At 38.0% G+C, this 12,455-nt stretch overlaps 3 protein-coding genes and 1 long non-coding RNA gene across 7 annotated transcripts in view; 1 reads left to right on the top strand and 3 right to left on the bottom strand.

Moving 5' to 3' along the window:
* LOC139989826 (DDB1- and CUL4-associated factor 8-like) overlaps positions 1–682 on the bottom strand; it is a 39,587-nt gene extending 38,905 nt beyond the window's left edge. The window contains exon 1 of one of the 3 annotated variants that reach the window (XM_072008463.1): positions 215–682. In XM_072008463.1, coding sequence (XP_071864564.1) covers positions 215–304 — 90 coding nt within the window. In that variant the 5' untranslated portion in view covers positions 305–682. The remainder of the gene's footprint in view (positions 1–214) is intronic. The other 2 variants (XM_072008462.1, XM_072008461.1) reach the window with 2 other exon arrangements.
* Positions 683–820: 138 nt separating this feature from the next.
* Positions 821–2,331, bottom strand: LOC139989843 (death-associated protein 1). The gene is made up of 3 exons (XM_072008500.1): positions 2,156–2,331; positions 1,897–1,996; positions 821–1,485 (listed from the first exon to the last, which is right to left on the bottom strand). Exons 1-3 carry the CDS (start codon positions 2,202–2,204, stop codon positions 1,326–1,328), a joined length of 309 nt encoding a protein of 102 aa, XP_071864601.1. The 5' UTR covers positions 2,205–2,331; the 3' UTR covers positions 821–1,325.
* Positions 2,332–2,519: 188 nt separating this feature from the next.
* On the bottom strand, positions 2,520–3,801 carry Prosbeta5 (Proteasome beta5 subunit). The gene is made up of 5 exons (XM_072008493.1): positions 3,622–3,801; positions 3,352–3,508; positions 3,068–3,280; positions 2,749–2,982; positions 2,520–2,687 (listed from the first exon to the last, which is right to left on the bottom strand). The coding sequence occupies exons 1-5, from the start codon at positions 3,763–3,765 to the stop codon at positions 2,587–2,589; spliced, it is 849 nt and encodes a 282-aa protein (XP_071864594.1). The 5' UTR covers positions 3,766–3,801; the 3' UTR covers positions 2,520–2,586.
* Positions 3,802–3,938: 137 nt separating this feature from the next.
* The window catches only part of LOC139989846 (uncharacterized), a 48,831-nt gene continuing 40,314 nt past the window's right edge, over positions 3,939–12,455 (top strand). For both annotated transcript variants that reach the window (XR_011800418.1, XR_011800417.1), the window contains exons 1-2: positions 3,939–4,108; positions 4,619–4,721. This is a non-coding gene — a long non-coding RNA (uncharacterized lncRNA). The remainder of the gene's footprint in view (positions 4,109–4,618; positions 4,722–12,455) is intronic.

Genomic DNA, 12,455 nt, shown 5'->3' with positions numbered 1-12,455 from the left:
AATTTGTTCTTTTTATCGCATAAAAAGAATCACGTCTTACATTATCTTTTATGGACTTTTTAGAAAATTGCTTTTTTTTTATACAATTCAAAAATATTTAAAGAATAACGTTACAATAAGAAAAAAAGTATAGAATATCTGATGTACTGTAACAGTTTTAAATTCTTGAGAAATAAACAATTTGTGAAAATAACAAAATGAACGAAAAAATTACCCCCTTGCCGAGACGTCGAATGATATCATAATGTTTGCTGACGTGTGCATCGATCTCCAAAACCTTCTCGTTGGTATTTTTTGACGACATTGCGACTAAAGGTGGACACGATAAAACTTCACAAACTGATATGTCGATCCGAAGGATTGAGGATGTACGAAAATTTTCAGACGGAAACGGCGTTCAAGGACCGTAACGAATTCACATCTTTACACATCAGGAAGGAAGCTCTACTTGATCAGTTTTTTCATTCGAGCTTTGACACATCAATGTGGCTATGTTTGTAGAATTCATGCCAGTTACTATGACGACAATATTCAATGCTACTCATGGTTACCAACGACATTGCGTGACTACTTGCTCGATGCACGTATACGGCCATAAAGCCAAGAGGAAAAGAAAATAATTCAAACATTTAATTTTTACATATCAGAACGTATATTTTTTTTCTTCAAGTCTCATACAAACTGTGGCCAATGTTATGAATAAGTAGAATATGATTCTTTTTTCATAGTGAAAAACTAAATAATATGTACATATGTAGGTACAATTAATTAACGAAATTTTTATAATGCTTAAGATAGATCGAAAATAAAAATGCACAAATTTACAAATAAAAATGCATAATTGTTTGAAGTATTACACAATCTGAACTACAAACTGGTCCCGAAAACGGTTACAAATAGTTTATCATATAACTTGAGATAAGAGCGTACTATCGTATAACAATCTAATCTAAGAATTGCGTTTCAATAAGTGATATTTCAGAAAACGAAGTAAATCATCTGCCTAAATGCCGATACAGGAATCTTGTGGCATCATATTAAAGATAAATTCTTTTCTTCTTAATAACAGTAATAAACTCTCGTACTTTGTTTCATATTGCATGAAACCAAAGCTTCTTGGGTTAAGGACTATGTGCTTAGGAGATATTAAACACATAAAGTCCTAATAGCCCAAAGAAACTTTTAAGTACACACATATATAGATATTTATCATTTTTTTTTTCTTTTTTTTTTCTTTTTTTTTTTTTTGTTTTAATTTAATGGATAAGTATGTAGGCTAGTGTTCCTCCTGATAGCCACCAGTTGGTATACAATATGCACATCATTCATTTCCTTGGCTGATGGATAATAATTGGACGTGAACAATGAGCTGGCCGTGCATCATGAGTTGGAACAGGCTTTTCATGGAAGACTTGCACAGCTTCTGGAGGAAAATCTGCATTTCCTTTTGCAGGAACTCCACTGATCATGAGAGTTTTTGGTGGACTAAAACACAATCAATATATATATATATATATATATATATAAATATTTTATTAATCATATAATTACTAAATTGTTATTATAACAGATAATATTATATTTTTAGTTGTTTTTATTTCAATACAGAAAAAATTCCATCTTTTATATACATTCATATTGTTCGTATCATATTATCTTAGTGCGTAATACGGATGATGACGCAAGTAAGCAGATATTGCACATCAGGCGTATATTGTTGACTATAGACAATGGTTGTTTCAGAGGTCAATCGTGTTTTTATCGGTACAGTTTATTTACCAAATGATCAAATGAATGACACTCGTATTTATGTACTACTTTTCATTTATTCGCATTATTAAAATATGAAATTATTGTTAGCATAGATTTAAAGATAAAGATATCTAATTTGCTTACCTACTCGATGTTTTACTTTCATCCACATCTTTAATTGGTTTTATTTCCCGATCTTCTTTCGGTGTTTTATGCTGGGTGATTCTCATTCCGCCTGCTTTTACTGGAACAAAGATATAAAACGTAAATTTTGATTAAGAGAGAGCTAAATGAGCAGATGGCCTTGAAATATCCAGACAGGTGCATATAACGTCAATTGGCTTAGTTGTGTAAACACGTTAACCTTCTCGATTTCGAGGGAAATTGCGATTTATTTCGTTACCTGCAGGAGGATGTCCACCCTTGAGTTTATACTCTTTTGGACTTGACATTTATGCGTCTTTAATTAAAAGACTAAAATATAACTAAAGCACTTATTTTTCTTTCTATGGAATAGCACGTCTTGTTGCACTACGACACCAATCACACTGATTCGATGGCGGTTGGCGCTGTAATATGTGGGAGATAGCAGTGGGGATGTAGCTTCAAGACACGTTCTTTTCGTCTTATCTTTAATTTTTATTTTGAATGTTGTTCGTAATTTATTTGCAATATTGGAAAATTACATTCATAACGATTAAGTTACATGTTTACGACGAATAAATATCTATTAAAGTGTAAAACCACGAGTAAAATAGATACAAAAATTTTGTATCTCAAAGTAAATTTTATTAAAGAAAACATTTCACAGAATACAATAAGCTATAAATGCTATTAATTAAGTCCTTCCTGTTTCTGATTTTGGTACATGTAGTGAAGGTCTTTACAATCTTCATCAGAAATATGCACCCAGCCAGTTGGCTTCATGTGATACACTGTAAAAAAGATTCACATTGTAACATATCATGAAATTTTTCTATCTTTATGATTACATACCTCTTACTATACCACCAGAGTAAGCATCTCTATGAGTGGCATGGTAAATTGATCTTCTGCCAAGTTCATAAGCCTCTTCATCAGTCAAGTCCCAGCGATAGCCAGAATCTAGTGCACCAAATGCATAAATTGAGCCTGATCCTACACTGAAAACTTTTCCTGGTGTACGAGCACCTTCTGAATCAACATAGTACAAGCTAGGTCCTCTTTTGTCCCATCCAGCAAGCATCATACCTGACATAATTAATAAATATTTCGTCAATTTCATTAAATAAATCTATTGTGAATGTTATTGAGTTTGAAGGAGATAAAAGCCCACCTATACTTAATCCCATTCCTTTGTAATTATATATCATATTTGATAGAAGTTTGCTAGCAGCAGCAATGGAAATACGTTCTCTATTCCGTAATTCATATGTACGACATTGTTTTGCTAAGACTCTATCCCAATAAACACAATCTGCAGCACCACCAGCTAAAGTTCCAAGGAGATAATCATTGATTTCAACGATCTTCTTCATGCTGGATGAACCTATGGAAAAAGAAGATATAATATTTCTTTTTTGATATTATAACATTCAATACATATGCATTTTGTTTTACCAATAAATTGGCCTCCTGTTGCTCGTGAGTCAACAGCAAGAACAATTCCACCTCTATATTGAAAACCCAATGTAGTAGTTCCATGATCAAATTTGATCTTTAAATGTTTCCCTGCTTCATCGGTTCCTTCTGCAAGTTGTGCCAATTTTTCTGCTGGCTATTCATATCAAGAAAGAGATTTTAGAAACGGTGAAATGACATGATTTAGCAAATTTAAATTGTAGAATGGTTATGTAGGAAACCAACAGCGGATTTGAATAATTTACTTACATTTATATATGGTGGTACTGCTAGTTGTACATTATTGATAAAATTTCTACTATATGTCTCAACTTGTCGCGAATAGTTATCTTCTTCGCGTGAGACATTAAAATCAACAAACGAATTCAGACCGCAAACTTCCGCAAGCGCCATTTTTGTAATAGGCTCTAATGTCGAATGCTTGTCATCTTGTTAATTCAACTGTTCAATGATAGAGAGCGCATTTGGTGTTTTGGCACCATATTCTTACGCGGTTTTACCGCGTAAATTTTAACCGCGCAACAGTGCCGTTCTTCTGTACTCGTTGTGTTTTTGTATCAAAATAAGTGTTTTCTTACCAATATTTAATAATATATGCCTAGAACAATACTTAAATAGTGATAAAACGAAAGTACAATATCAATTTTACAAAAAATGTAAATAAAAGTATAAAAGCAGTTCTTGATGAAATATCATTAACCTGTAACGACCAAGTAGTCAATGGTATGAACTAATCGTAAATTATAGTCCATATTTGATTTGTTTATTTAGAATTTATATGGAAAGAGATTATATATATAAAGCTCTAGTACATGAAACTACAGATACTTGTCTGTGATAACATGTACTCCTATCATTCACGCTATTATACTGAATCGATAATAATAATAATAACGTAGTGAGACGTAACTAGTAAGAGTAACTTAGACACAAGAACGGTAAGGCGTCAGGTCAACTGATCCTAAGGCGTGGAATGCGAAAAAGCATTGAATGTGATGTCTGTTCTGCAGCTTGCCTGTGGTACTATAACATGCTATAACTATTAAAAAATAAAATAATTATTATGGAAAATTCGATAAAAACAGGGAAATATCTACATCTGTATTATTTCTTATTTTTTTTATGATGGACTGATGAAGTAAAAAATATATACGATTGAAAATTTTCATATATATGTATATTTGTATTATTAGAATATTCACGTACTTATCGACTATTGCCAATACAGTAAAATTCATTCTTTCAGATAATCCCGGTTGGTGGCGCTAGGAGTATAGGAACGTGCGACGCAGAGGGTCGTCAATTTGAATTCATTTTCCTGAATAAATGAAAGAAATATTGGAAACCGAGTAAGTCGAACTGAATCAATTTAATAATAATGTTGTATATTTTATTAACGCAGATACGTGTACCGAGAATACTATAAACTACACTTCTGTTCGTGCATAACTATAAACGGTTTAAGACTATTCTATAAACGTTATATTTACTACTCTCGTATTTCTTTCGTACTCATGGAGAGACTCCTATAATGCAGGACTGATTTATTGCTACGAAACGATTATCTGTATCAATAACGATAACGAGTTTCCCGAAAAAAAGGAACCTTCGAACTTTTCGTTGGAGTAGAACACAGTCCGAGCGGCGACTTGACATATCGTTCCACGTGGAGGCGTACTCCACGGTCCATGTATCGCGTGATTTATAACATTAAGATAATCAAAAGCGAGGGCACGTCACACTTCGATACCATGAAGTACAAAATATGTTGGTGTTTCGGTAAAACGTTGTTAAATATCGCGTATTATTTTGCTCGTGGGGTCAGCGATATGACGTAGTTGTGATGAAGACAGGGTCACGTGTAAGGGGGTAAGGCACTTTACCGTGTTCACTGATTGGTCTGTGTCGTGATCGCACCACCCATGTAGTCGACGTACTATGTGTTACAATACGAAATATGATAATATGTTATTGCATATTTTCCTTGTGATTCTTTGTGTTAAAGCAGTCGATGTTTGCCTGCCACGGAACACCGATAACGATAACATTCTTCTACTCTTTTCTAGCTATATTATCGTTGTTCTGGTCCCTTTCCAAACGCTCGTTTGATGCATCAGAGAGAAACGCGTATCAATTCTATCCTTCTCTCTCTTACAGGTTGATTCGATCTTCCAGTAGATCTTTCTACTTCCCAAGTATGAATCGTAAGACTGTTCTGACTCAGTGTAATCGTTCCAATGTTACATTAAACACAATTTCCCGTTATACTTCTTCTTTCCATTTTCTTCGTTTATATTGTGGGTTATCGTAATAGTAAAAACATGGTATCTGAACTTGAGCCGAAGATAAGGGACGATAATGATCTTGCATTATACACGAGACACCATCGAATTCTAATCAGATCTTTGTGCTGCAATACATGTATAATTCAGATCAGTCAGCAGGGATTTTACGAATCAACTATGCCCGCGTATCGGTGTTTTCTTTTTAGTATTTTTACTTCTGTCACTGGGTACACGGGAATTTCCTTCGATCTTCAATTTTACACGGACCAGTCTCGTTTGACGATCCTCTGTGGCTAAAGGATAGCTGAGATCGGATCATTCGTTCACGGAATACTTTACGAGGAAGACAGTCTCACATATACTAATTGATACGATTATCGTATGAAAACTTTCCGAAAACGTCGAATCATATCCTCCATACTTTTTTTCGTACATTTGCTTGGCTTAGTTCTCTAAATTCTAATATTATGACCATATAGGGACGGTTTAAACCATATAGATATGGAACGTGTGGAATGATATATTCAATGTCACGTTTCTTCGAACTCATATATAATCGTGCTAAAATATGGAAAAAACTTTTCAAAAAATTCGATGTGCCAAAGGGTCAAGTAACTTTATAGATACCGTGGAATTTTCAATGACGACGCGACAGTTCGGTTTACCACAGGATAAAACAGCTCGATAACGCGCGAACGCATTTGATGTTCGAATAGAAGCCGCTCGTTTTATCGGGTTTTGAGGGTCGACGGGGTCGATGGTGCGACGCTAGATTCGATAAAAGTTAAAACTGTTCTCGCATTCTATCGCTTCTCCTGCTTGATCACTCGAGTCCTTCATTTTTCGTGGCACTTCCTCGCCAAACTTCGTACATTATGATATATTTTACGGTTCAGCGTTATCGGGATACGGCTCGATCTATCTCAAAGTTCATGTTGCGATTTCATTCTTATTCCAGAAAAATTACTAACGTGGGACATACGTAAAGGGATGACGATAATAATGACGGAAGCGCGTCGATTATATCGAGGAAAATAAACAAAATAAACGATCTTGTTGATTCACTAATACACATTGTGTCATGGACAAAACATGTTTTCTCTGTTACTATGAATTATTGCGTAGAAATTCTTCTGTTTTTTTCTATCTCACGATAAATGTCCCTCTTCTGTTCTTGAGCGATGCTCGTTCTTCTACGGTTCTACTGATTTCGTTGGATCGCATTAACTCGATGGTTTTATTAACATACGATATGCCTGGTTATAGTTTAAAAGTTCACGACTTGGAGTTGATTCGGTTTCCTCCTAAAAAACCACCAATTTATCTAAATCTGCACCGATATAAATATCGTTGTCGTGTAATATCGCCGACTCGTGACCGACTGATGATTCACAATGATCAGCGGTCGAAAAGATGCTGCCTGCTTCGTGTCATTGTCGGAGTTCAACGTTCAATTCGTGCAAGACGCGAGCTTTGTCTCTGAAGCGTGTTCATGCGCGCGGAAAAGTCAGAGAGACGACGCTTCTTATCAAGAATCAGTTGAACTGGCCTACGAAAAAATCAGAAGGTCCTTGGAACCTACACGCGCAGCATACTACGCGTTTCCACTTTTTTATGGTGGTAATCGAAGCGCCAGTTCTTACAAAAAGCTATAGTTAACGACGATATCTTTGCAACGGGTTAATCTTCTTAAACAGGAGCTATCGCGAGGTTAATTTCAAAAACGCTTTGATTGTTTCAAGTGACTGCATTAATGTCTCGAATAACCGTTGTTCTTTAGTTGTTGTCGCCTTGTTATATAATCATTTACTTTTGAAAAATTGACTCGCAGTTACACCATAATTAAAATGTAACTCTTTATCTTATGATATTTTTAGTAGCTACTTAATGGATCATTAGTTATCCATTGTAATACAATGATCTACGGTATAAAAGAACTGAAGTTAAAATTAAAGTCGAAATTAAACTTTGTTCCAAATATAATGCGCCTTTGTTACATCGTAACTATAATCTGTATCATGAGCGTGACACGTATTGTAAGAATACGAGAAATTAATTGAGTATTAACTATAGATTCTCAATATATATCTCAAGAAATAAATCAAAGAAACCCAATGGACGAAGTCATTTGCGCGAAATTATTCACTGACATCCATTTTCTCAATTCTACCATGATTTGCATTGGTCGAAATCGAAGCCAGCTTTCGATTGTTTATTCGTTATACATCTCGATCATAATCCGGAGGTTGTAATTATGAAAATTGCATCAGCAACGGTGAATGCGAGGCAATCCCTCTAGGCCATGTTCGATAACATGTTTGTCCGATAATTTGGCGGCGCGGCACGAGGCTGGATGAGACGCTCGTTTCGGTGATACTCGAGCTTCTCACCGGTTTTGTACTTTGTATATACGAACAGCCAACATAATTTTATATTACTCGGTATACGCACTTATTCCGCTCGAGTGACGATTTGACTCGGTAATGATCGCGCGCCGGTAATTACGCAACGGGGGTAGAACTCGGCACGATCGCGATCGTTGAGTAAGAGACGAGGTGAAGGTGAGCAGTTAGCGGCGAGAGTGTAAGTAGCGCCCGCCACGGAGCGAACTGCAGCTGATCGTTGGCTACTGTGGACCAACGACCGCAGTTGCATTGTGATCTTCCATCGTTCTTCCTTTCTTTCTTCTTTTTTTATGAAAAAACGAAACACGTGTGAATAACTCGAAAGTACTTACCTATATCGATGTTCACGTAGAACGATACTTTTACATTAGTAGAACACATGGAATTTAAATAATTGAACGTTATATATCGAACGATACTCTGCCAAACGAGGTCGTAGTATGTTTCCAGTATTTCTCATAGAAATTATATAAATATGTCATTTCGTTAAGTATATAAAAAAAATTTCTCCTCGAGAATAGGAGATAATTTAAAATATCAAAGGAAGAGCTAAATTTTTTGTGAACTACGAATATCGAATCATGGTACACGTGTCTGAGAATGAGAAGCTGATGCAATAGCGATTCGAAATTGTATCTCTCAATGTTTGTCTTTGCGTGTACTCCCTATACGAGTTACTCTGTGGGTTCTACATAAGCAAAATTTACGGCGAATGCAATGACGATCATTAGGTACCTCCATTTGTCGATGGTAGCTACATCAGGGAATACCTGGAGGTCCGTGTCGAAATCTCGGTTACTGCTGACTCGTCACACCGGACTCGTATACAAGCGTGCCCACTCGGTGGAACGTGTAGGCACGAGTGGGCCTGATAAAAGTAGGTGTGCGAGTATGCACGTAGGGGGTTTTACGAGGAACCGACGAGAACCGTAACCTACTTTTGTACAGGAGCCGTGAGCGGGTAAATTGAGACGGGAGAGGGGTGTTTCTTGGAATTCGTATAGTCATCAGATAAAGTATTCCTTCGTCGTTCTAAATCTTCCATGGCCCCCCTCCTCCATTCATGGCTTGTTACCTTCATTTCGTCGTTTCAGCGATTTAATTCGATTTCAGTTTGTTTGAACTTGAAGTTTATCGACAAGAAGCGGTCGTGTGATTTCCATTCCAAATGTTCCAGTATTTGCCATGTCTTTTTTGTCCAAGTAACCCTTCTATCTAACCGTTGATAGGCTCCAGCCATCCGCGTGTGGAAGCTGAGAAGAATAATATCGAGTAGAGGATGAAATTCATTATTTCAACTGGTCCAGCTATCGGTCGACCGGGAAAAGGGTTATCAAAGCTATTATAGGGCTATCAGGACATTATTCGTTCGCGTTCCTATCATGTATCGCATGTTGTCGTACCTTCGACAAAACTAGCAACGAAACTCGTATGCATTCCCACCGATTGTAAATCTTACGTTTCTTCCATTGATCGACAAGAACACGCATAGATCACGGAAACACCGAAACGCGCAAAAACTGCTTCTCTCGAGCTATTTGAGTGCGATGCTTGAAAATTCCGATCGGTAGCGAGTAATTAGATGGTGAGATTTCATCATCAAACGCCGCTGAGAAATCGAGCACGCGTCATTGACGTCGATTCTTGATAATCCATGAAATAACTTGGATCGCGTAGCACGATAAAAACAGAGAATCTAAGGGAAACACATTGGGTTCGGGTCGACGGAATGCGAAAGCAGGGAGTAGAAAAGAGAGGGAGAGAGAGAGAGAGTGCGTAGAAAAGAGGATGCGTGTGCAACGTTCAAAGTGGAAAACAACAATGACAACGGAGACCCCCTGCGATGCATATCGCGATGCAATTGCATCATTAGCCTAGTAATAACGCGACCCTAGCAATCGTGTCACTCGAGGTTATGGCTCATTTCTTTTTTCTTAACCTTACTCGTGCCTCTTCTTCGCCGCTCTGTTTGTGATAACAGAAGCTACGCGCTATCTTCCTGTTTCTTTGGCTCGTGAAATCTCGCGGCGAAACAACAGGAACGATTTTACCCGACCTTCGCCTTTGCACTCTTTTTTCGTAGTTTTTCTATGTTCCTGACGTGTGTGCCACGTGATGACCATAAGCTCGTGGATTTTTCTGACCGGGTCTTGTTCGAATTAGCCTGTATCATATATGGATTAGCATAATAGTTACAAATACTAATTCCTGCGTCGGAATACTTCGATTGGTCGTGACGTCTCGGTTAGTCCTGACATTGAGGCGCAGTGACGATGTTTAGAGAAAGAAAAATTGCAAAAGGTCAAATAGTCGATAACATATTAGACACAGACGTAATTGGAAAAATTTGAGAGCAGCATCATTGCTCTCGAGATAATATATATATATAATATATTATAAATAAATAAATAAATAAATAAATATATATATATATCCATTCGAAAGAAAACCTGAAAGTAAACGAAACAACTTTTGGTCCTTTTTCACTACGAATCGACAAATCGTTGCCAGAACGAAAGAATATAATTAGCAGATTTAATCTCCTATATGCTAGCTTACCCTTTGACCTCCGGAATAATTCCACTGACCAGAGCATACATCGTGTGTTTGAACTTAGCATTCGACATATTCCGTAACTACGTTTGCTAGTAGTCTAGCCGTTAATTATTCTACTGAAAGTTTATGAAAAATTCTTAAAGATTTGTCCGTTTCTTATTATGGAAATGGTATGTACTCGTGCATCAGATGTAAAGAGAGAAGATGTGTAGCATCTGCCTAGCGAATTTTACGTAGATAACCTGCTAGAGATAATCCGAGAGGAAAACTATTCTTAGTTTAAGGACACACGGATATGAGGCGAATCACAACAGACCTTTTACCCGTCTGGATCATTATGTTCATCTGCGAATCGTAACATAGGATCTTCGCTCTTCGCATTTCAGTTTGCCAAGTTAGCTTTTCCTCAATTACAGGCTGAAAAATTCGTTCTTTTACCTAGGTAGATTCTATTTAATTCGTTTTAAGAGAACAGAGAGGGCGGAGGTCTCTCGCAAGATTCATCGTGTCCGAGTGTCTCTGTTCTTTTATTATCGGCGCAAGGAAGTAAGCAATGAAACGGATGCACCAGGAACACATCGGTCACTCGGTCACTCGTAGTGCACGCGGCTGTGTACGCTAATATTAGCGTGGCAACATGGTAACCGCGCATCGTGCTTATTCCTGGCCGAGCAGCTAGCTGCTTGGCTAGCCAGAGTCAAGGTCACGGCATTACTAGCTACTTGTCGTCAGAGCCACAACGCGGATATCGCGCGTGGACCACGTATAGTGCTAGCCAGCGGCGTCGTGCCCTTTTCCGGCCCCTAGAACAGGAAGAGCGACGGAGTCTCGTGGATCGAAGCCTACGACTTGACTTCAGCAACTCGCGATTGACCGAGTTTCTCCCTTGTCAACACGGTTTTCAGGAGAATCACACAGGAACAGATAAAAATAAGTCGAAACGAAATTACTATCCGGTCTTGTGACCATCTGTTATCGTCTGGTCAATTTATATCGAGCGACGTGTCTTCAAGCTCGCTTTGTCATGTGTTCGCTAACATTCAACATAGAAACGTTTCATTACCATTTTCTAGTTTGCCTCTCGAAAAACGTCGAGATAAGAACGCGGTGGATAAATCTGATTAACGTTCGACTCAATTCTATTAGATCGTCTGGCGAGTTCAGAATGTCTTTCACGTATTAATGTTTATTAAAACTTCATTACCACCTTCTCTATTTAGATACTCACGCATCTTTTCTTAAGGAATACGGCTGTTGGTATCTTTGGCATCCTAATCTATTTGTCATGATCGCGACATATACAAGCGAATAAAGTTAGCGGACGAGAGTGAGAAAAGAATAAGAGCAGGAAATAGGATGAAAAGCGTAAGTGCGGGACGTCGTTGGTGGTTGTTTAGCCAAGGGTGAGAGGGCGCAGTTACCAATAGTGACGGGTGTACCGACCTTGACCTTCGTTTTGAAGCAGCATGCACGAGCGTAGTGCTGTCGCCCGAAGCGAATCGTATGTGTGAGAACGTCTCGTTGCGCGAGCCAGCCCACTTTGGTCGCGCGGTTGTATGTGGAGCGCGGTAAAAGTGACAAGACGTTAAACGACCCGGTCGATCTACGTTACGTGCCCCGTTACGGAGTACGGAGCTCCCGCGATCGCTCTCTATATACTTCATTTATCCTAAGCGCAGCTCGTAACCTAAGGCCAAGGTAGTGGGTTACTTTCACCGATGTTATGTCAATTCCTGGCAGCGACGGCGTTTTCTTCGTTGACATTACGAAATACCCCCTCTTCCCCGACTTCACGACGGATCTTCTACAGTTCCGCCGCCTCTGCCATTACCTGGCT

This window comes from Bombus fervidus, chromosome 8 (assembly GCF_041682495.2).
Source record: "Bombus fervidus isolate BK054 chromosome 8, iyBomFerv1, whole genome shotgun sequence".
NCBI classification, from domain to species: Eukaryota; Metazoa; Arthropoda; class Insecta; order Hymenoptera; family Apidae; genus Bombus; species Bombus fervidus.
Note: the sequence above shows the minus strand (reverse complement) of the source record. Positions and strands in the feature narration are given on the sequence as shown.